The sequence below is a fragment of the Myotis nattereri genome, assembly GCF_964212035.1.
Source record: "Myotis nattereri genome assembly, chromosome: 13".
NCBI classification, from domain to species: Eukaryota; Metazoa; Chordata; class Mammalia; order Chiroptera; family Vespertilionidae; genus Myotis; species Myotis nattereri.
The window spans coordinates 20,139,402-20,161,245 of NC_138088.1; the positions used below are offsets into that span (position 1 = coordinate 20,139,402).

A 21,844-nucleotide genomic window follows, 5' to 3' on the forward strand; every position below is an offset into this window, starting at 1 on the left:
AGACACTGAATGGGAAAAATAGTAAACTTGTTCTAATGCGTTTTCTGTAGCCTACGGGGCTGAGAAAAGAGGTGGACTTAAAGTGAGAACGTGGGCCCTGGCGATCCAGCCTCCCCAGCCTGGAATCGGCTGAGAGAGGAATCCCTCTAAGGGTGAGCTATTCAGGAACACCCACGGCCCCTTCTTCCCGCCTCCTCTGTCCCCCTTCCCTTTCCATGCACGTGTCATTTGAGCTCTGATCTTAACTCCCCACCAGATGAGACTGGAGGTGAGAACAGGGGGTGTTTATCTTTGTTCCCCAACAATAGGCACCTGGCCCCGAATTCTCAGGCCCTGGGTAAACAGGTTGTAGCTCTAGGGAGCCAGGAGTCATTGCTGGGGCTTGGCCTGGGGGCTGGGGGAGGGCTGGTGTGTTGGGTCACGGTTAGTGTGACCTTACCTCCTGGTTTGCCAGGTTGACTTCTGTTGTCAGGACATAATGATTAGTGCCTCCTTCACTTGCGAAGTGTCCTGGACTGAACAGGAGAACACGGCCACCCTACGGAAGAAGCGGGCAGCAGGGTGGTCTGCCCGTGGTGGCCACGGGAGAAGGAAGGCAGTGGGTGGCTAATTTCCAGGCACTGTCCCTTTGACAATCTTGCTAAAGGCAGATGGTTTATTCAAGATCCTCTTGAAGATACTGAATGCAGATTGCTGCCTCTCCATCGGTGTCAGCTCAGTCCTGGCTGGGGCATCTCAGGGCACCAGACTGGATGCATGAGGCCCTTGGCTCTGGGGACCAGACCAGGGTTCCAAACCAGGAAAGAACGTTGTGTCTTCCTCTTGAAGACTGATGTTCTCTGCTTTACTAGCTTGGTACACTCATCAGCTTATGACATTGAAAAGCCCAGCGAGTCAAAGGGCCAACGGTGGCAGCACCAAAGGGAGTTAAAGGAAATCTGTTGAGAAGGAGTTGGGAGAGGTGGCCGGCCTCTGGCCCCGCCTCCTGGGGAGACTGCCCAAGGTCAGGACCTGGCAGCTCCTTCGTCAGAGAGGTTGCTCAAAGAAGGGCAATTCTCCACGAGGAATGGGCACCCCAGAGCCCTGAGACGGCAGCAGCAGCAGAGGGCCCAGCAGACAGCTGGGGAGACAGGGGCGCAAGCCTTGCTCTTCGGGCTGGGCTCTGGCTCTTGGAGAGGGCAGACGGCCATGCTCTCCTGAGGCCACCCTCTGGTCACCCTCTCGAGCCAGGCCCCCGGGAAAGGTTCGGCTGGCGACCCTCTGTCCAGGGGCAGCTCCGTCCTCTCACTCCTCCAGGGAAAGGCTCTTCCCCAAGGCTCTGGGTGGGCTGGCTTCACTTCTTGGCAACTAACCACGGACTCTGGCCCTTGAGGGAGTATAAAGAAGGGAATGTTTCAGACAGAACCCTGTGGGTGATTGGCCCATGGGGGTGCCTCCCGGGCCGGGTGATCCCACAGAATCGGCTGACCTTGCCTTAAGTCCAGCACCCCCCCCCCCGCCCCCAATTTGGACCTGCCCTCTCTGTCCACTTTCTTCCAACACAATTCCATTTGCCGTCCCCTGATTCGAGGATCATCCCCTGGCCCAGGGTCATGCTCCGTGGAAGATGCTATCAGGGAAAGGAGCATGAGGCAAAGGAGGGGACTGCCTGTGTGTCAGCCAGCTCCTCCCTCTGCTTTGTAATCCCTGCTGGGCCCACTGGGCTCGCTCTTCACTCTGGCCGTGCTGTGCTCTCTTCATTCCGGCCATGCTGGCTGCCAGTGTCCTCATGAAGCACCTAGTGCATAGTCCTCACCCTGCTGGGCATCCCAGCCAGCTCCTGGCCTTATAGCCCCATCCTCCCCTCCCCACTGCCTGCACCTAGTAGTTGCTCAGTAAAGTAGGTCGATAATTCAGCAGGTCGTAGATGTTTATGAGCCCGGACCACGGGCTGGGGGGAGACCAGACCTAGGTCCACTGGGAGCCTAATGAATAAGGAAGTCCCTCCCTCTACGAGCTCACTGTCTAACACGGAAGCCAGCTTTCCCGTGCTAAGGGACTGCGGAGGAAGCAAAGAACACAGACTTCCTGGTTGTTCCAAGGAGGGAACTCATCCAACCGAGGAGTCCAGAAAAGTCTCCCCGGAGCTGTGGTGTCTCACGGGGCCTTGAAAGGAGGGTAGCATGTTGACAGGCGAGAAGGAAGGGCATCCCAGGCCAAGGCCCAGCATGGCACAGGCGTGGAGGATGGGGAAGCAGAGGAGGCCCATAGGTGAGTGGACCCGGCAGCCCCTTGGGGAAAGCCCAGTCGGTGCTGAAGCCTTGTCCCCAGCTCAGTTCTGCTTCTATGTCAACAGACCTGGGCTATTCTCCGGGGGCCGAGCTCTTCTGGGAGCCAGAGGGTCCCTTTGTGCGGAGAAGCCTGCTCGGAGTAGAAGGCCCAGCTCCCCTCCCGGGCCCTCCTGCGCCTCCCTCACCGAGCGAGCAAGGAGCCTGCTGATTCCAGGAAGCGCCACGCTCCAGAATTCTCCTTGGAGAAATGAGCTGCGGTTCCCTGCCCCTGCCCGCCTTCTCTGCTCTCCATCTCCGTGCGGCTCCTCCTTTCCGAGCCACGCACCAGGCCTGTCCTCTCCTTTTCAGGGCTGTGGAGTCTCATGTGCTCCACGTCTCAAGTGCCTGCGAATGTGTCCCGGTGCAGGGCAGGGGTGAGGCCCACCGTGGACTGTGAGGTGGCGATGGAGGGGTGCAGAGAGCCTGAGATGAGGGAGGCTGGTGAACGGGCCATGGCAGCACAGTGGCCCTGACCTTGGTAGGAGGGTGGGGACCCCCTGTCAGTCTGGTGGTTAGACCTGTAGCTCAGTCTCTGATGCATTTGGCAGCCGGACACCAATGTGAGAGGCACCCTCTGCCACGGGCCTGCCCTGGGGGCGCTGACCCGTCACCTCCTGTGTGGCCAGGGCCCCCGGGGATGCTGCTGGTTAGAGTTAGGAAGCACACGCATGCCACACAGGTTTGCAATGTCAACTCCATGCATAATAGCATCACAGCCAGGAGCTCTAGGGGAGGGGCCGGAATGCTACCAGGAGCTGAGTGGTCAGTGTAGTCTGAAGGTTTCGGGGAGTCAGAGGTCACTCAAGACAGTGTCCTCACTGGACATGCCGGACAACTGATACCTGGAGTAGGTCGCCTGCTCCGGGTAGTGGAGAAAGGACTAGAGCTGAGCCTCCAGCTCGCTGGCCAGTGCCCACCTTTTTCGTGGACTAACTCGACTCTCCTCGTGTCCGTGGCACTACCTTCTGCCCGCTGAAGGCAGAGCCCGCGAAGGGAGGCCAGCGTGGGCCTGGCAGGGAGGAAACACAGGGGGCTGAGCCGGTACGTGGTGTGTGTGTGTGTGTGTGTGTGTGTGTCCATGAGGGGAGCTTCCTTTGGCTCACATGACTACAGAGACACAAGTTGGTGAGAGCCACTGTCACCCTCAGGGCACTGGCTCAGTCTTTGTCAAGCCAGGTGTTTGCACGTCTCCAGGTAGAGTGCTGGGCAACACGTCCCCCTGCGCCAGAGCACAGAGCGCGGGCCAGGGAGGGAGCCAGAGGAGGCAGCGCTCTCAGGGCCAGGGCCTTCCAGACATCACCAGTTGGGGGGTAATTTGGCCCCTGGGGCAGGGCTGGGTTCATGGCTTTCTCCCTGGGCTGGCAGGTCTCAACAGGAGGGGCTGCACGTCCCCAGAAGGGCCTGCGTGTCTTTACCTCCATGAGCCCTCTCTGCCCCACAACCCTGAGCGGCCCTTCCCTGATCCTTCCCTCCGGTCTGCACCTGCACATCCTCCCAGCACCTGGTTGTCCCTTGTCCACTGGGCTGCTGGCGTGAGTTTGATCCCCACTACTCTGCCAGCTTCCTGCCACTTGCTTCCCTATTTCTAATCTCCCCGCGCCACTTTTGATGCAGAGTGGAGTTAAGGTCCAAGTGGAGAGGCCCGGGGGTCCCTGGAGTCAGGAAGGTGGGGCTGGGGGTGTGCAGCTCGCAGCCTGTGATGGGAGGAGGTCTTGGCAGAGGAAGCACCAGGCTACTTGGGGAGACAAGGAGCTTGTGTATGCAGGGGGGAGGGTAGGGGAGGGGGGCAAACCTGTGAACTGCCACCCCCTGTGGAGGGCAGCATGGGCACTGAAACCAAGCAAATCATTTCTTTTTTCTCTGAGCACCAGGCAGCCTGCAGTGGAATGTGCTGAGGGCCTCTCCGCCCCCCACCTCTTTGGGGTTTCCTGCCACTTCCTCTGTACTTACTTTCCCTGACTCTGAATTTTCAACTTTTCTTTGCACACATTTCTATTTTATTAACTATACTAGAGGCGCGGTGCACGAAATTAGTGCAGGGGGGAGGGGTTTCCCTCAGCTCGGCCTGCACCCTCTTGCAATCCTGGACCCCTCAGGGGATGTCCGGCTGCTGGTTTAGGTTGGATCCTGCAGGAATCCCTGTGGATCGGGCCTAAACCGGCAGTTGGACAGCCCTCTCACAATCCAGGACCCCTAGCCTCTGCCTGCCTGCCTGATCGCCCCTAACTGCCTCTGCCTCACCCCCGCCATGGTGGCTTCATCTGGAAGGACATCCGGAATGATGTCCAGCAGGTCATTCGGCTGTCCGATCTAATTAGCATATTATGCTCTTATTATTATAGATTATTGTGAGGGACTTCAAACCCTCGCCGTATTAGCTGGGGGATAATAAGCAAACGGACAACGGTGGGACTGAAGCGCAGCTAGAGGCTTCTGTTGGCCGAAGGGGATTCAGCTAACAGAATCCCAGTGTCGGAAGCTTCCCAGTGAATGCTGGGATCCTCAGTGGGTTCCGACCAGGACTGAAAGGGAATGAGGCAGTGGGGCTAGCACAGCCAGATCCTCGGGGTCTCAGACGGGGTGAGGAAGCAGAGAAAGCGGTGAGGAGAGCACTTCAAGGTGGAGAGCTCAGCTCACGGAGCTGAGGGCGAGGCAGTGGGCTGCTCCCGCCATAAAATAGAAAAGAAATTATATTTGATGACTGCTCTGATGGGAAGGGGAAGCAAACCCTGCCTGGGTTCATGATTACATATTACGGAGTAATTTTTTTCTTCTTAAAAGAAATGAAAACGGAAGTATTTTCTCAGCCCCTGAAAGTACTTGGCTGTGACGAGTGGCGAGGCTGGCCCGACGGGGCCATAGGAGCTGGTCAGTGTTACCCGGAAAGCGCTGCCCCCTGACCCTCGCCCTCGGTAGGAAAGCACCTGTGCCAGCTGGTGGCGTGGGCCTGGGCCCCTCCCTCCTGCCCTGTCACGTGGGGAGGGGCAGATGAGCTCCATTCAGTGGCCATGGAGGTCAGCTCTCGTTCAAGTGCTCCACTTCTCAAACGAGGAAGCCAGGACTCAGAGGAGGAAGCTGTCTACATCCGAGTGGACATTTAGGGTGAGAAAGCTGGGACAGTCCCGGCTTTGGGCAGCTTTGACACGAGAGTTTGAGTGAGACCTCACCAGCAGCGTGGCGGGTCTCACGACGGGAAGCCCCCCCATGTAGCAGTCCTGTGACTGTGTGCGGCAGGTGTGAGCTTAAGTTTGCCTGTGTACCCTCTACAAAGAGAGGATATAGAAAGAAAAGTGAAAATGGAAGCACAATGAGAGGGTGTTTAAACTACTCAAGTAGTTTGTTATTGTCAAGACCTTCAGAAGCCCCAGTTTATGTTGTAAAGCGTCTGGCAATAAACATGTGTGCTGCACCAGTTGATTCTTTTGTCTCTACGATAGGTTTCCTGAGACCTCCCCTAAGCAAGGTGCTATGAAGAGGCAGCAGTAAAACTCTGTTTCTTAAAAAACAAAAGCAACTTTAGATGGACCCAATCTGGCCCAGATTCGTGACTGTTTTCTGCCTGTTCTTTGTTGGAGTGAAATGGCAGCTGAGGCAAACCTTTCAACTGCTGGTTGTGGGTGGACCTTACAGAGCTGTATCAACTCATGGCCACCAACAGCAATAGCTGATGCTGGTCACGAGCTCAAAGGAAGAAAAACAGAAAACTACCAACAAACAAAAGTAGCAAATTGCCCTTTGTAAGTAAGTCTGGGGGCTGTGTGGGAGCTGGGGGCGGGGGGAATGGTGGTGGTGGTGCATTCATCACAACTGAACCCTAAGTGCTCGAATGTCACCGTCACGAACTTGGAACATGTTACAGTGGACATTGCTGAACGGAGTCCCCTCCCTCCTGTCGGACTTCACATCTCAGGACATTACACTTCCGGGAACCCTGCTTCTGGGACCTTCTGCTTTCACAAGAAGTAAGGTATTTAGTTTAATGACTAACCAGGATCATGAACTGCTATGTTTCTTTTTTCTTTTTTCTTTTTTAATAATGAAAATCCATAAGAGTTTCAAAGGCACTTAGACACACCTGGCTTGGCAGACACCACGGACCTTCATGTTTGTGGGGGTTCACACATGGGCTAGCCGGCACCTTCGTGCTGGTTGGCTCCCTTTGGCAGCAGAACACAGTAACTTATTAAGTTTCCATGCTTAATAAGTGTGCACAAATATCATGCAAACATGTGACCATCTCAGAAAGTGTATTAGAGTCATAGACTTTTGTATAAAACATCTTGTAAACAAAAGAGGAGAGGTTGGTATTTTCTGTACAAAATATGCAGGTTTTTACTTTTTTTTTTTTTAATAATCTGTAAGATGCATCATACTTCGGGCACTTTCCAAAAGTAAAAACTGTATAAAAATAAATATTCTATGTACAGACACACACACAGGCCAATCCCAGGTTAGAGGCATCACTGCAAAACAAAAACAAACACAGAACAACGTAGAGTTAGTGCCAGTGGGTCTCTGGGTGTTTATCTCCCGTGTGTGAAAGGAGGCAGACCTTGTCCTGGGTGGGATGGGCGTTCTGGATGGGCAATGGGGGTTGAAAACCCTGGTTCTGACAGTCTGCACCCTGAGGGTGGGAACCCGCTTTCGCCTTCCAGTCCCTCCCCTTCCTGGCCACTAGAGGGCACTTTCTGTCTATGCTGCCTCTGGAGGCTGGGCAGTTGAATTCCTGACCATCCAGACTGGAGTTATGATATGAACCAACAGACAGGAGGCTCTCTAGCTGCTCTTCCAAGACAACGGTAGCTCTAGATAGAGGCTGTTCGTCGCCTGCAAAGCACAACCATCTCTATTCCCGAACCATCAGCAGCAACCTTGAAGGAGAAATTCTTACTCTTAGGGGGCAAGGGGTCTCACTCAACACATCTCTTACCTGCTTCTGTAGAGCTGTGACTAGGTCTAGGGCAGTGATGGCGAACCTATGACATGTGTGTCAGAGGTGACACACGAACTCATTTTTTTGGTTGGTTTTCCTTTGTTCAATGGCATTTAAATATATAAAATAAATATCAAAAATATAAATCTTTGTTTTACTATGGTTGCAAATATCAAAAATTTTCTATATGTGACATGGCACCAGAGTGAAGTTAGGGTTTTTCAAAATGCTGACACGCTGAGCTCAAAAGGTTCGCCATCACTGGTCTAGGGGGACTTGCCGGACGAGGAGGCACAGCCGGAGGGACAGATTCTTGCGGAGGCATCGGCCTGGAGTGCTGAACTTTCCTCCCCCTGGTGAGAGTGCTTTAGGTACCTGGGCAAGTAGGTGCTTCACCAAGGGCCTGGGGTCTTGGCTTCACCACTTTTACCCAGTGCCATGAACGAATGAGATTTGGGCATTCAGCATAGAGGAGCATATTTAGCTCATTGTCGGTATGATCCTGCTGCCACGGGGACAGGACCGGTTTAGCTAAGCACAAACTCTGGGCCATGCTGGGGGTTACAAGGAAAAGTCTTTGATGGGGGGAAAGGTGGGGGCAGGCTGTGGGGGGACAGCATGGCAGTGTTATCTTTGCCAGGGACCAGGCTAGGTTTCTGGATTAGTATACCGATGGCCCAGGCCTGGCTGGGGAGCTCTGTGTGTCGGGGGCCGCAGCTGAGTGGGACGGTTGTGTGCCAGGGCACAGCCCTTTGAGGTCAGATGGCTTTGATGATGGCAAAACCCAAGGCAAGTGTGAATAAATGACAGCTCCATGTTAGAAACTCTGGGCCGCAGGTCTCGCGTGGAAGCATGAAGCTCTGACACGTACATTCAAGGGAAGGGGCGAGCAGTGAACTGGTCAGGCTCTACGTGGAGGGATAGAAGCCATGTGGATTTATAGTTTAAGAAACTTAGATTTCTTACATCTGGATAAATGTCATCGTATGGCTTAAATGACCTCAGATGAACACTCTGAGAATAGCTAATGACGACTAATTTTAAAACAAGGTCTAGAGCTCCTTGGAGAAAAGGTACTGTATACATTAACCATACAAAGCACACAGATGTCATCTGCGTGGCTGCATGGAAATTCCATACACTGGGCTTGCTGGTGCCTTAAAAAGCACGTTTAAATGTTCTCCCAGTGTGTGCAGTGCGTGGGATGTCCAACGGGCACCCTGCCTTTGGGATCGTCCCCTTTCCGACCCACACCTTACTGCCTCATCTGCAGAAAGGCCCGGATGGAAATGGTGCATGCGCAGCACACGGTGGGGCACAGCGCCCCGAGGACACCTGTGCCCCAGGCACAGCGGGCCGCTGGGAAGACTCACCTTGTTCCAGCAGCCCTGGACTGGTAAGCCATCTTCGCCCTGCGGTGCGGAAGGAAGCACACGGCTCAGACTCTCCGGGCGGCCCATCGAACAGGCAGGACAGGGGCAGCAGGACCACACACTGTGGTGGCTGGTCAGGACCCGGCCCCTGCCTGCTCTTGTCTATTTCTTTTCTATTCCTGCTTCCTCCCGGTCAGGGCCTTGGGAGGAGGCAGGAAGCAAGTCCATCCGTCTTCCCGTTGGCTCAGGTCACATGAAGTTACAGTGCGAGCCCACGAGGGGCTGTCCCAGCCTGAGGGTCGGTGAGCAGAGGCGACCTGAGAGCCATGGGAAGAACCGCCTGCTCTCTGCTCTGGCTGCAGGACAGCTGCGTGCTCAGGGGCAGGTCCCTCAGCACCGGGCAGCCTGCTTCCTCCTCCGTGAGCCTGGGGAAGGCAGGGCTGCAGGAAGTGCTGCCAAGGTGCTGCCAGCCCTCCCATTCTCTGATTCTGTCCTCTTCCTCAGCAGTGGCCAGAGGGGAGGGAGCTCCCATCTGATAAGCAGTAAGGAGGAGGGCACAGGGGGGCATGGCTCTGAGGGGCCTCCGTGCACTGACAAGGGCTTGCAGGGAATTTGGGATGAAGATGCAGTGGCCGGATGGGGTGAACTGTGCACTGCTGCTCCCTTTGCTGGAGGCACCCCCGGAGCACCGGCAGCCTTGGGGTGTCCCATCTTCTGGGGCCCTGCGCCCTGCCTCTCTGGCCACCCTGGGGGAATCTAGGGACCTCTGGGAGACAAGGTGGGAGTGGGAGGCTGAACCAGGCTAAGACCGTGTACTAGAATGGAAACCCAGATTCTAGAATTCCAGGCTCCAGGGCAGAGGAAGAGATGGACACAGGAATTTCAGGGGACCAGAGCCAGTGGTCAGCCCCAGGGAGATGGTGTGAGAGCCCTCTGGGCCCCAGACCAATTTCATCCACCCATGACGGTGCCTACACCTCTCACCTGGCGTTCAGCAGCTGGCCAGCGGCCTGGAGGCCTAAAGTCTAGTTATCTTGTACTAAAACACACGATCAGTAGCGCCCCCCGCCCCCACACCCATAATCGCACCGTGCAGGAGACAGCAACCAGAAGGAAAGGGGAGTTAGGTGCACTTCCACAGCAAAATTAATGCACATGACACCTCAACATGGGCTGTTATTGGAGAATATGCTAGTTTGCATTAAGGGTCAAATAAACGTGACCTTCATTTGTCCCCTTGGGGTGTGGGAAGGTCTGCAGGGGGAGGTGGTGCATTCCAGGGTTCATGACGACCGCATGCCCCTTCCCCAGCCCGCCGCAGAGCGCCGCTGCACACGGACTCTGGAAGGGAGAGGAGCCTCCGCTGGCCACAGTGGCATCCCATCGGCACATGGATGGTGGGGGTGGGGGACAGAGGGGCAGGTGAGGAGAAGGGCCAAGTGTGAGAGGAGCAGGGAGACCAGGCTGCGGCTGTGGGAGGATGTGGCAGAGGACCTGGCTGATCGGAGGGACGGACATTCCACAGCCGAGAAAGGTGCCCGTGCGCGCCGCATGCTTGGGTTCAACAGGCTGGGCCAGTGGGTCGTGGGGGCCAAGCAAGGGTTGGAGAAGAGGGGACAGGCGGCATGCTGCTGTGTGTGCTCGTACTGTTCACCCTCGTTGGTGGTCTTAAAAGCTCCTTGAAGGGGCTCTATGGTCATCTCTTAGGTCACACATCGTATTTTAAAAATAATTTTCTTCTTCTGTTCCGAGATAATTCCTGTGTGACCCCAGGTGGGGTGTGGGGCTCCAACCTCTGGGGGAAGCTGAGGAGAACCGGAAGCTTTGATCTGTCTGCTTCCTCCGCAGGAATCGGGAAGGATGCTCTAGCAGGTCCCGCCTAGGGAGGGACTGGGCCCGCTGGGAGCAGAACTGCTGTCCTAGTCTGGGACATGTCCCTCCCCATCCCCGGCCCCCCTGCCTCCTCTTCTCTTCCTTAACTACATTCTCAACCTTTTCTCGCTCTTCCAGACATTTCACTGATGAACCAGTTCAGATGAAAGAAAGGGGAACCCAGGGAGGGTCTTTTGGGACTTAAGCAAAAAGGACGAGCCCTTTAGGGTCTAACATCCTGACCCTGGACTCCCCCCGGCTCCATGGCAGTCATCAGGGCTGCCGGATAGAATGGCCAGGGCGCCTCTTTCTTGGTGTACCCCATGTTTATAGGTGTGCCCACCTGCCCTGCCAAATTGTGAGATGCTGGAGCAGGGGGGCTGTGGGCGGACTCGGGCATCTGTCTCAAATGTTGTGCCAGGTGCTCAGCCAGTAACTGCGGGGTGCAAAGGAAGAGAAGGCCCTGTTCCTACGAACCTGCCCAGAGAACCACTCTCCTAGTTTTCTCTCTGGTAGCAGATTTGTCTAGAAGCAGTTGTGGAAGGAGGATCAGGCACAGCCCACGCTGGCTCGGTGGGCAGGGATGGCCCCACTAAGGGGATGGGCTTGTGAGGCAGCTGCAGGACGAGGCCAAGAACGCATCCTGGCAAGCTTTGCATGCGAGAGTGGGTGCGGCGGGAGCCCCGAGGGCCAGCGAAGGCAGGTGACCCTTGGTGTCTACGGAGAGGAGAGGCGGGGAGTGGAGACTGGATGGATGGAGCAGGAGGAGGTGGAGGGTGCTGGGAGGCACGCAGGCACGAACCACACACGTGGGGAAGCCCAAAGTGGCCATGCAGGCAAGGAAGGGTGATGCCATACCAATGGGCACGGGGCATCCAGTCCGTCCAGCCCTGGTAACCCCGGCTCCCCTTTCTCTCCTTTAAAACCTCGGTGTCCCTGTTCACAAAACCAACCACGATGGTTATTCAGGTCAAGGCCGGCCAGCTCCGACGGTGGCGTCGCGAGGCCCGTCCTACCCTGCCCAGGATGCAGGACCTCCGCGGTTGATTTGCGTCTCCTAAATCCAACCTTTACTCTTCCTTGGGCCTCCAGGAGACTTTAGCTTTGGAGCATGGACAGCAGCCCCCTCTCCCTTGACAGACTCACTTGGAGTGGACACAGATGAATTTCAATGTCCATGCACCAGAGGTTTTGGAACCTTCAAACAGGCTGTAAAGGCACTCGAGAGGCCGGCCGATGTGCCAGGAGGCATTCCTTACCGGCCTGTTTGGGAGGGCTTCCTGGGGGTGCTTGCTTACTGATGTTGGTCTGTAGGTTTTGGCTGGGTGGCCGGTGGGCATTGGGAGTCTGTGTATTAAAAGCCACCTGTCTGGCCTTGCTTTGCCCAGTGGGGGCACAGGGTGCCCTCAGGAGACGCTAACCTGGGGGTCCTGCATCCTGATCGGGCGAGGATTCCACCAGCGTGAACTGCTGGCTACACAGGTGGCCATGAAACGAAGAAGGCAAACGCAGGGCTCACAAATGCTACGCTGGCTCCCACAGCCATCCTGGAGCTAAGAGCTGAGGCCTTTTCCCAAATCCCTTTCCTCGGGTCTCTCCACATCCACACATCAATTGTTCTGCGGCTTCAAAGGGGAGGGATTTAGCCGGAATGACTTGCAGCTGTGGCTTTACGGCCACACCAATGGCAGGCAAGCATTCCACGGGCCAAAGGCACAGATCGATTTGGTAGCATCAGTGTAGTCATTCGGCTCTCATCTTAGTTTATTTGCCTTCTTTGTTTCCAGCTTGCACACCTCAAGGGAAAAACCAGAAGAAGGCAAGTGATAAATGCAAACATACCAACGGGCAGGGGGCATCTAATCCAGGCGCTCCTTGGTCTCCCTTATCCCCTTTAGGCCCTCTAGAGCCTTTCTTTCCCCTCTCCCCCTGTAAATAATAGTTTAGTCCAAGAGAAAAAACAACATCAAAACTTTAGGATCATTCATGTGTTATGGTTAGAGATAGACATAGAACAAATTAAAGAGGGGAAAACAGCTTCTCTCAATTAGGATGGTCTCCCCAATAGGATTTGGGGTCAGTACTCACTGCCACCCCTCTAAGGACCTGAGGGTTTGGCTAAGGCAGGTGGGGAGGGGTAGGGGAGGTGAACGAGACCTGGGAACAGGGAGCAGGAGGGCTCGGAGGTGGGGGGCGGGGGAATGCAAATGGAAGATACTGGTGGGCAGCTTTGCTAATATTGATCCCAGAGTATAAACAGGGGGACTCCCTTCCTTCTATTTGAGGGTCCATTTTGAAAGATTCTGGCTTGACAGCGTTTGTCCAAATTGGTTTTCATCCCTTTTATATCTATTAGGAGGCAAGGTAACTTTTATTTGGAGCCATGTGTGTGCATATGCGTGTGTGTGTGTGTGTGTGTGTGTGTGTGTGTGTGAACACAGCATGTATGAATGTGTACATGTACATGGTTGTGCGCATGTGTGCATGTATGAGTCTGTGCTAGTATGTACATGTGTGTCTAGGGCTCATGGGTGGCCCCTGGTTCTCAGCGGGGTCCTTCCTTTCTGTGTCTCTTGTCCATCCTGGTCTGAAGCCATAGGCAGCTATTTGTAAACAGACAAGTTGGTTCAAGGAATTCATTTGTTTCTGAAAAGCTTCAGTGAGCACTGTCTGTCTCAGTTGAACCCCATTTTGCGTGTGCCAGAGTCACTCTCCGTTTAAAGAAGGGCTGTGGGGGATTCTTTGTAATGAATTAGAGTTTGGATTTTCTCAGGTTGGAGGGCCAGGTGTGCCCCTGGCAACCTTCCTGGGAACGCCTGTCCCCTGCAATTGTCTAATGCGTCCACAGTGTTGCTCCAGGGCCACAGACCTCGAAGGAGGGCAGCACACTGGTCAGAGCCAAAGAGGCTCGGCCAGTTATCAGCAGCGTGACTTTGGGAAGTTACTTAAACTCTCTGAGCCTCAGTTTCTTCACCTGTAAAGTGCGGGTAATAACACCTGCCTCAGAACTTCATCTGAGGCCTTTGTGCATGTGAAGTGCTTAATACTGGCACGTGGTAAATGCTCAGTAAACGCTAGTTGCTTCGTATGATGACAACCACAATTACTGCTTCTTGTTGGCTGGTGTAAGGTATGGCCTCATGTGTCTACTGTGCTCCTGTAGTGGAGGGTAAGGGTTTGTTAGAGGCAGTCAGAGGATAAGAATGTTTTTGATGTTTTCCAGGATCTTTGGAAATTCCTTAAATCTCTTGATTCCCGAGGTTCCCTGTAGTTGCCAATGCGTTGTTCTGAGTGAGTTTTCTAAAGTGCAAATGTTTACTTAGAAAATGATAGCGTTTAAGAGGGCACGTGTGATGCATACCAGACAGAATCACACTGGCTCTGAGACACTCCCACCAACGAGAACGTCGTGGTGAGTAGCCCCATGCAGTGGACAAGCAAAACCACTCGCCGTGGGTGGGAAGCCCACGTGAACTTTCTCAGGGAGGAGACTCCCTTGCCCCTTGGGTTGGGCCAGTGGGAAAGTGAGCACAGTTTCCCAAAGACTCGGGCTCCAGGTCCCAGGTGATCGGCCTGTGGGTACCGGAGGGTGTGCGGGTCCGGCCTTTCAGGATGGGTGACTGACTTGCATTATGGGCATCATGTTCTAAGGGCACAAGAAATGGCTTTATACTGAGTGCCCTTTGGCGACACTAGAGCAGTAACTTTGCCTACACCCTCCTGCTCCCAACGAGACCCCGGCAGAGAGAGGATCCCAGCTGGAACAGGGAAGGCAGAGTAAGCCAGCTGCAGAGGTTCCCTTACACAAAAGTAATGCATATGTAAAACCTGCTTTTAGAGGAAAGAAATGGAAGCTGGGGGAGTGAAAGGGATAGGATGAGGGAGATGGGGCTGTTATAATGTAGTGCGCAATATAGGGGGGTAAATATTGAGGAAGTAAAGGAAGGAAGAGGCAGGCCCAGGCCAAAAGAGATAGTAAGGAGGCAAGGGGGCTTGGGGAAGCAAGACACTCACACGTGTGCACACATATATGTGTGCACACATGCACACACATGCACACACATGTACATGCCCCCCCCAATGGCACATCTCAGAGAGTGACAGTAGCCGCACTACATGTGCGCAGACCTTTCAGTTGGCTGTGGCTTGCAGGCAGCTCCACCTTCACACCCAATTGTCCTGGTGCCCAGATTGCTAAATTCACACCCCCTTTTATCCTCAATGGACTTTTTCGTCCTCAAAGTGGCTCCTAGGCCAAATTCACAGGCTGTGAAGGGACACGAAGGGTGTCCTTAGTGACAAGGACAGAACGTTCTTTGCACTGGCAGGTGTGTCCCCTCAGAAAACTGCCTGTGAGGGGCTCTGAGCCTTGCCCACCACCTTGAGGACCTTCCTCCCTCCACGAATGGGAAGAGGCTCAGGACCGTCTTCTGGCGGACACGAAGGAGCAGCGCTTTAAGATTGCATCTCAGGCCGCCGTCCGATAGAACAGCGGGCTTCCGGTGCACCCACTGGGACCCCTCTGATGGGGTCCCCGGCATGGGTGGTTGAGTTTGGGAGCACCCCTACAGGCAGCCACCTTCCACACCTGGTGGGACAAGGGGCTTAGAGCATCTCCAGCAACAATGAGACTTCTAACCGGACTGTCATCTAAGCCCTTCCGGCCTCTGACCTTGACCAAAGTGTTAATTCTGAGCTCCCAGGCATCAGAATAAAAGCTGTCCCTAGCCACGATGCAGATTCTACTCGGGCCTTTCTTTGTTTTGAAGGCTTTGTTTCCAAGCCCTCACACCTCCCCTCCAAGACCTCAGAGGCTGGTGGCGTAAGGAGGTCTGAAAGAGGAGGTGAGGTGTAGGGGGACCCTTCCAGGACATTCTGGCGTCCAGACAGTCAGATCTCTTGGAGGGAGGGAATCAGCTGCTCCTGATCACTAACGGAACAAGCCAGTGGGTTCTTGGCCACACTCAAAAGAAGGCTCATGCAATCGGACCCTCTCTGGACTTTACTAAGTGGCATTTGCTCATTTACATACGGGACGGAGGGAGCATGCAAAACCTTAGGAAGGGGAAGTGGAGAAGAAATATTTTCCCACTGATTCCCGGGGCTTTATTGCCTCATTCGGTGGCTTGGGTCCTTAAACATCAGCGCCTTCAGCCTCCACCTCCCCTCCATCTGTGACAAGGGCGTCTGCCTGCCCTGCCCCCACCTCTAGAACCACATAGTCACCACGTAGGCTGGTGATGCAGCCCTCAAATAGCTCAGTGCCTCAAGCCAACTGAAAGCGTCTTAAGAAATTGGTTTACGAGGTTTTAATTGACTATAATAACGAAAACCAGAACAGTTAGAAATAAATTAGAAAGGAGGTTAGTGTGCCAACGAGAAGGTGGAATGATCAATTTTTTTAGTGGCCTAAATTCTTGGATGCCACAGCAATGAAGGTGGGCTTCCCAGCCGGCTGTAACAGGCTGGCACATGTCTGGGAGTAGGTCTGTCTCTTCCAGTGGCTTCTAGACTTGGTCTTCCCATGGACAGTCTGTACGGCAGCTCTTCCTGCTCCCTCGTGTTTATAAAACATATGGGACAAATCGAGTTGCTCTTGGCCAGCTGCCAGAAAGGAGAATTTAGGGATATAGATGTGCTCCAAAAATGCATCCTAAGTTGAAGAGACTGGAATCAGTGCTAGATTTAAGCGTATGGATTCTGGCACTTTCTGTTCATGATCATGATCACCAGTATTCAACGCTCAGCTGGAGCCCACCTGCTCTGCCTTCAGCGCTGCGGGGATCCAGTGCATTTCATCATCGTCCTGGGCCTGTTCTCCCTGTGTTCTTCCCACTCCTCTTCTACCTCTAAGATCCTTGGCTCCTTTGACCTATCGTACAGGGGTGGGGAACCTTTTTTCTGCCAAGGGCCATTTGGATATTTACCCCATCATTTGTGGGCCATACAAAATTATCAACTTAAAAATTAGCCTGCTATATTTGGCCAAACATGTAACTAACTCACCTCTAACGTCTTGGCAGGGCCAGACCAAATGATTCTGCGGGCCTTATACAGCCTGCGGGCCGGACGTTCCCCACCCCTACACTAGAAGATGCCCTTGGCCGGTAGGGGGCGTGGGTCACACTGAGACCCACTGTGATGGGCAGCAGGTGAGACATTCTAGGAAGGACCTCAAAGGTCATCTCTTGGTCAGACGGAATTAAATGGTCCCTGCTGGGACCAAGTATGTCATGTGTCATATACATGGCATGTGTCATATGCCATGACATGTCTGTGGGTGCTGTGGGCATTTGGTAACTGTGTCCTGGTGAAAATGGCAGAAAGCAAAGGGAGAGCTGGGGGCCTCTGAAGGCGCGGGTCATTTCCTAGTCCTGCTGGCGCTTTCCAAGAGAAATAATGGCTGTGCAAGGGTTGGCTGCTCACCACAGCTTTCTGCTTGTTCTCAGAATGGGCATTTATTTTCTCTCTCACCAGTGGCCTGGGATGCCTGGCAAAACTGTTTTAGAGGCTAGGACTAGGCAACGCTGGATTTAAAAACATCATTTAGGGGCCCATTATCAGGGCACTGTAGAGAGAGCTGGGCACGTGACCCCCATCACTGAATGGCAATGCTAATCTGATGGCCACCGTGGGATTCTGTCTTCCCTTGTCAGGCGGGAAAATACAAGCTTCAATTTCAGGATCAGGCCCCAGGCTCCCTGCACGCCACAGATTAAGCCCCTCACAAGCAAGCCTTTCAATTTACAACGATTTATCAGGAAAAACTGTATTTGCCATGTTGGGTCAGGAATCCCCAATTGGTCATTCCACCACATCATGAAGACATTAGTAACCAGAGCCCAAGGGTGAGGGGTCAGACTCACCCGGTTTCCTTTGTCCCCGGGTGGTCCGTGTAAACCCTGCAATAAATCAGAGCCATGGAAACACATTAACGAGAAAACACGGGATGGCCATGCAGTGCTTCCTCCCAGGCTCATAAAGTTCTTCTCTGATGCCTAATTTCTCCAAGACAGATTTAATTATCCCCATTCTACAGAAGGGGGATGAAGGGGCTCAAGGAACTTAGCCTCGGGATAAATCATGAATTATGGGCAAAGCCAAGAGGGTGGTTCTGGTTTTCTGCTCCGCGGCCAACGTCCTGCTGTGTTCTTCAAGATCACTCAGGCTGGGGGTGACGTGTGCTGAGGACGGTCTGGGGAGGGAACTCCCTGGCAGAGGAGGTGTTTGCATGGCTCTCCAGCCAGGTTCTGGCCAGAAAAGTGGCTGCAGAGCTCCCCAGGCCCTCTCTGTGAGGCGCACGCTGCCCTCCATGTCCTCAGCGGGGGAATGAGCACAGGCCAAGGCTGGTCGGGGCTGCACACTCAGCCAGAGCAGAGCCGCCTGGGCAGCCATGCATGGAACCATGAACAGGCAGATGGACAATCTTCAAGTGGGTGGGAAGTAAAATTCTGGTTTTCTCAGGCAATCAACTTTTTAAAACAAAGCAATGGGAAAATCTGCTTCAATCATGACGCCGTCCCTTGGGAAAGCTGCCCTCTCCTTCTTGTAGGATAGGATTTGGATTTGATTCCACCCCCCTCTCTCCCCCAACCCATCCCCCGGCCAGGACAGGGCCATGGCACATTCATCTGTGAAGCCCCCCACTGCATCGGACACAGAGCCTTGTAGTGGATGGGGCTCATGATGTCAGACACGGAGCCTTGTAGTGGATGGGGCTCATGATGTGTTTGCTGCATCCCAGCAGATGGTCCACACAGTTGAGGACCTGGTCCCCCTGCAGGGATATTCCAGCGTGTTGACCAGTTGGCTGTTGGCAGCTTCTTCTGCCACAGTAGTGCTAAGTCTCGCTTAGGGCTGGAGTTCTTGCTGCAGGCACTGGGCATGCTGCTGTGAGTGTTTCTGGGGGACAGGGTGCGTGAAGAAAACCTTTGACCCCGTGAAACTTACCGGAAGCCCAGCTGCTCCCGTTGGTCCTGTCATCCCAGGGTCGCCTTTGCTGCCCTGAAACAGGAGACAGAAGCCACTGAGCCCTTCTGGACGTAGTACCAACCTGCCACCAACTGCTTTCTGGTTTAAACCCAGGACTCCTCGCCAGTCTCCCCCAACCGCCATCCAGGAAGCAAGGTCTGAGCGAAGGGTGGCGTTACTGGTGTGGACTCTGTCCCGGGAGGCGGCTGGAGGCCCCTCACCCTCCCTCCAGCAGAGCCTGTCCCCCAAGGCCTCTGGGAGGAGGGAGCAGTGTCCTGGGGGTCCTGGCTGGCCAGAGGCAGAAGCAGGGGAGGAGAAGGAGGGAGGAAATGGGCGTGAAAACAAAAGCAGAGAAAAGGAAACAGGAGAAAAGAGCTGTGATTTCTTCCTTAAAGCTGTCAGGCCGCAGAGCAGCCACTCTAGCTGAGGGCTGGGCAGTGACCCTGGGGCCGTGGTGCCAGGGCTGAGGGCCTGAGGCTGAGGGGGGTGCCCAGGCTCCCGGCTCCCTGAACACTCACCCTCTCACCCTTTGGTCCGGCTGGGCCTGGAACTCCAATTGGTCCTGGAGTACCCTGGGGAGGCGAAGGAGAGCAGAGGTGAAGGCCCTGGGGGGGGGGGGGGGAGCCCTGGGCACCCGCCCGACGCCTGAGAGGAGCAAGGCCCAGTGGCCAGTTTTCAGGGTTGGCGAGGCCAGGCTCGTGCAGGGCAGTCATCCGACTGAGCTGTGCTCCTGTTTGGGTTGGGGGCCTCGGGGAGAGAGCCTCCCCTGCCTCAGGGCCGGATTGAGGAAGAAAAAACCCCTTTCACTCACAGCCAAGCTTGCCAAGGCTGAAAACGGTAGGAAAACGGTTGCTTAGTTTGCTCCCAGAAGCGCTTGGGAGGGAGACGACACCAGCCCAGGGATGGGGGCCCGAGGGTGGCACCCCTTTGCTGTCACAGCTCCACATGCAGCGGGAGGGGCTTCATGCCACGGAGACCGATGCAGACGCACACACAGAGGCAGGCGTGGGAGGGTCATTCAGCCATCGCCCACCCACCCGCCCCACTGCGGCCGGCCGGCCTCCAGCCTCTGGCCGGACCTCCGTCCCCACTCCCGGGCCCAAGGGAACAGCTGGGTTGGGAGTGCGTCAGTGTGCCGCGAGGCCTGGTCTGCCCACACTGGTGGGAGGGGAGGTGTGCCAGGAGCTCCTCACCCAGGGCCGCGGGGGCGTGGGGGCAGCTGGAGCTATGGGAGCTGCGTTGCTTAGAGACGGAGCAGGGCTTGCTGTGGTGTCACTGAACATCCTCCCCCGGTTCCCGGTCACAGCCGGGCTAGATGGAGTGTGTGCTGCAGAGCTTCCCATTGCTCGGCCTCAGTGTGTGTGTGTCCTGCTCAGACATGAGGGGGTGTGGGCTGGGCCTGTGGACAGTCCCCCATGTTCCAGGTGCAGCTGTGAAAGGCGGGGCAGGAGCAAGTGGGGGATGCTGATTTACTTTATGGGGAGGGCAGCGGGAGAGGGGAAAAGGCTATTCTCGGGGCTCCCTTTGCAGCTACCAGGGAAGAAGGAACGCTGTGGACATCGGTGACAAGAGCCCGTCAAAAAGGAAAGAGGCCAGATCAGAGTGATGGTTCAGCTCAGGACGCCAGAGTCACTGGCGGGCTCCCAGTCCTGCTTGAGGGCTTGGAACGCTGCGATACTGCAGACGTTTCTTGGCCTCTCTGAGGCTGTTTTCCCACCTGTAAAATGGGGATGATAACACGAGGGTCTGCCTCTCAAGCCGCTGCCAGGTTAAAATGGATGAACACATGTCACGCATTTGGCGCCCGATAAATAGCAGTATTGGCAGGGCAGGGTTACTTTTCCCATATAACTTTGCCTTTAAGGTTGTGATATTGATTTTATGAAAAAATAAATCCTCAGGTCCAAGGGGACAGAATATGTGAATTTGTACTGCTGCCCTCTGTCTATCATGAATGGAGGAAGTAGCTGAGAGGGAAGTCTCAGGTTCTCTGAGTCCAGCCACAGATCATCTGCCGAGCTCTGACTGGGCGCCTGGGAAATGTGTGCTCGGGGCAAGGAGGATGGAAATGGAGGGCCTGTGGTGGAGGAGCAAAGCCGTAATAATGCTCAGAAAGGGGCACCTTCTCCATTTATGAGAGTCTATAATTTTAACTCCATAAACACGAGGTGGGGAGAGGCCCCTGGGAAGCCAGTTGCCGGGGTGATTTGATATCTCCCTCTACCCTGAGCGTATGTCTCCCTCCTCAAGTGAGCCCTGCAAGTTCTCCTCTTCCCCCAGGTGTCGCTCCAGCCAGCTCATTAGAACCTTGTCTTCTAGGCAGACCAAGCAGCTGTGGCCTCAAAAATGTCCTGCAAGGTCAGAGCTGAGATCGGCTGTCAGGGGCTGGACACACACACAGCTCTGGTTATAGCTGCTCCCGAGAGGGAAGCCCAGCCTCCTGGCCCCGATGGCCAGTGATCCCAACACCATGGAGAGGGACAGGCTTCAGCTGGGAGTGCCACTGCCCCGAAGCCCTGATGGGAGCTCTGGGAGGAGGACTGGGAGGTGAAGAGGAGGACGTTTTTTCCTGATGCTCCAGTTGTTAAAAAAGAGAGGGTTCAGGGACTTTCCAGCGAAGAGTAGGTGATGTGTGTCTTTTGGAATCAGGAAGAACAAAGAAAGAGGGGGCCCAAGTGTCCATCAGTTAGCTCTGCATAAACCCCCTGTTGGAATGGATGACTGTGGTGCAACAGGAAGTGCAACATGCCCACAGAACATTGAGCTGGGACTGGCCAGTGTGCTCCTAATGCTACACCTGCCCCCACCCGTCCATGCTGTCCCCACCCATTACGTCAAACTGGTGGCTACGCAGAACTAGGAAACCCCTCTGGGCAGACAGGACACGGACAGAGCTCACAGTGTAAGACAACACAGCGTGACGGGCACATACAGACACTGTTGTGTTTGGGGGGATGAGTCATGGCCCAGATCCCGGGGCTGGGCTCCCAGCCCACACTCAGCATTCGCTTAGGAAGAGCCTGCCGCTGGAGCGGGACTCCCACTCCACACCCAGGAAATTCGTATGTGAGGACCCGGGTGCATACTACGAGCAGGAACGTTTAGATGAGGGCCAGCCATCTTTGGTCAAGAGGCCAGAAGAAGCACTTCTGAACAGAGCACAGGTGGAGCCTTCCTGGTGTCAGTAGTGGGATCAGTCACGACTCGCTGGGAACACGAGGCCACAGTGGGATAGACGAGAGGGAGCACAGGCTGGGGCGGGGCGGGGTGAAGGGTAATGGAGAAGTGACACTCACCGGTGGCCCAGGTCTGCCGTCCAAACCTGAAGCTCCCTGGACAAAGGGAACAGTTTGACCAAAAGAAGGGTAAGGGAGGAGCGGGAGGGA

The 21,844-nt window shown here is 55.0% G+C and overlaps 1 protein-coding gene across 2 annotated transcripts in view; it reads right to left on the reverse strand.

The window, feature by feature from the left end:
• Positions 1–6,341: 6,341 nt before the first annotated feature.
• COL13A1 (collagen type XIII alpha 1 chain) overlaps positions 6,342–21,844 on the reverse strand; it is a 142,145-nt gene continuing 126,642 nt past the window's right edge. The window contains exons 33-39 of one of the 2 annotated variants that reach the window (XM_081105119.1): positions 21,755–21,790; positions 18,977–19,030; positions 18,438–18,491; positions 17,354–17,389; positions 12,330–12,416; positions 8,616–8,654; positions 6,342–6,772 (exon numbers count right to left, since the gene is read on the reverse strand). In XM_081105119.1, coding sequence (XP_080961245.1) covers positions 6,770–6,772; positions 8,616–8,654; positions 12,330–12,416; positions 17,354–17,389; positions 18,438–18,491; positions 18,977–19,030; positions 21,755–21,790 — 309 coding nt within the window. In that variant the 3' untranslated portion in view covers positions 6,342–6,769. Of the gene's footprint in view, positions 6,773–8,615; positions 8,655–11,345; positions 11,424–12,329; positions 12,417–17,353; positions 17,390–18,437; positions 18,492–18,976; positions 19,031–21,754; positions 21,791–21,844 lie in introns of both variants that reach the window. The other variant, XM_081105120.1, reaches the window with a different exon arrangement.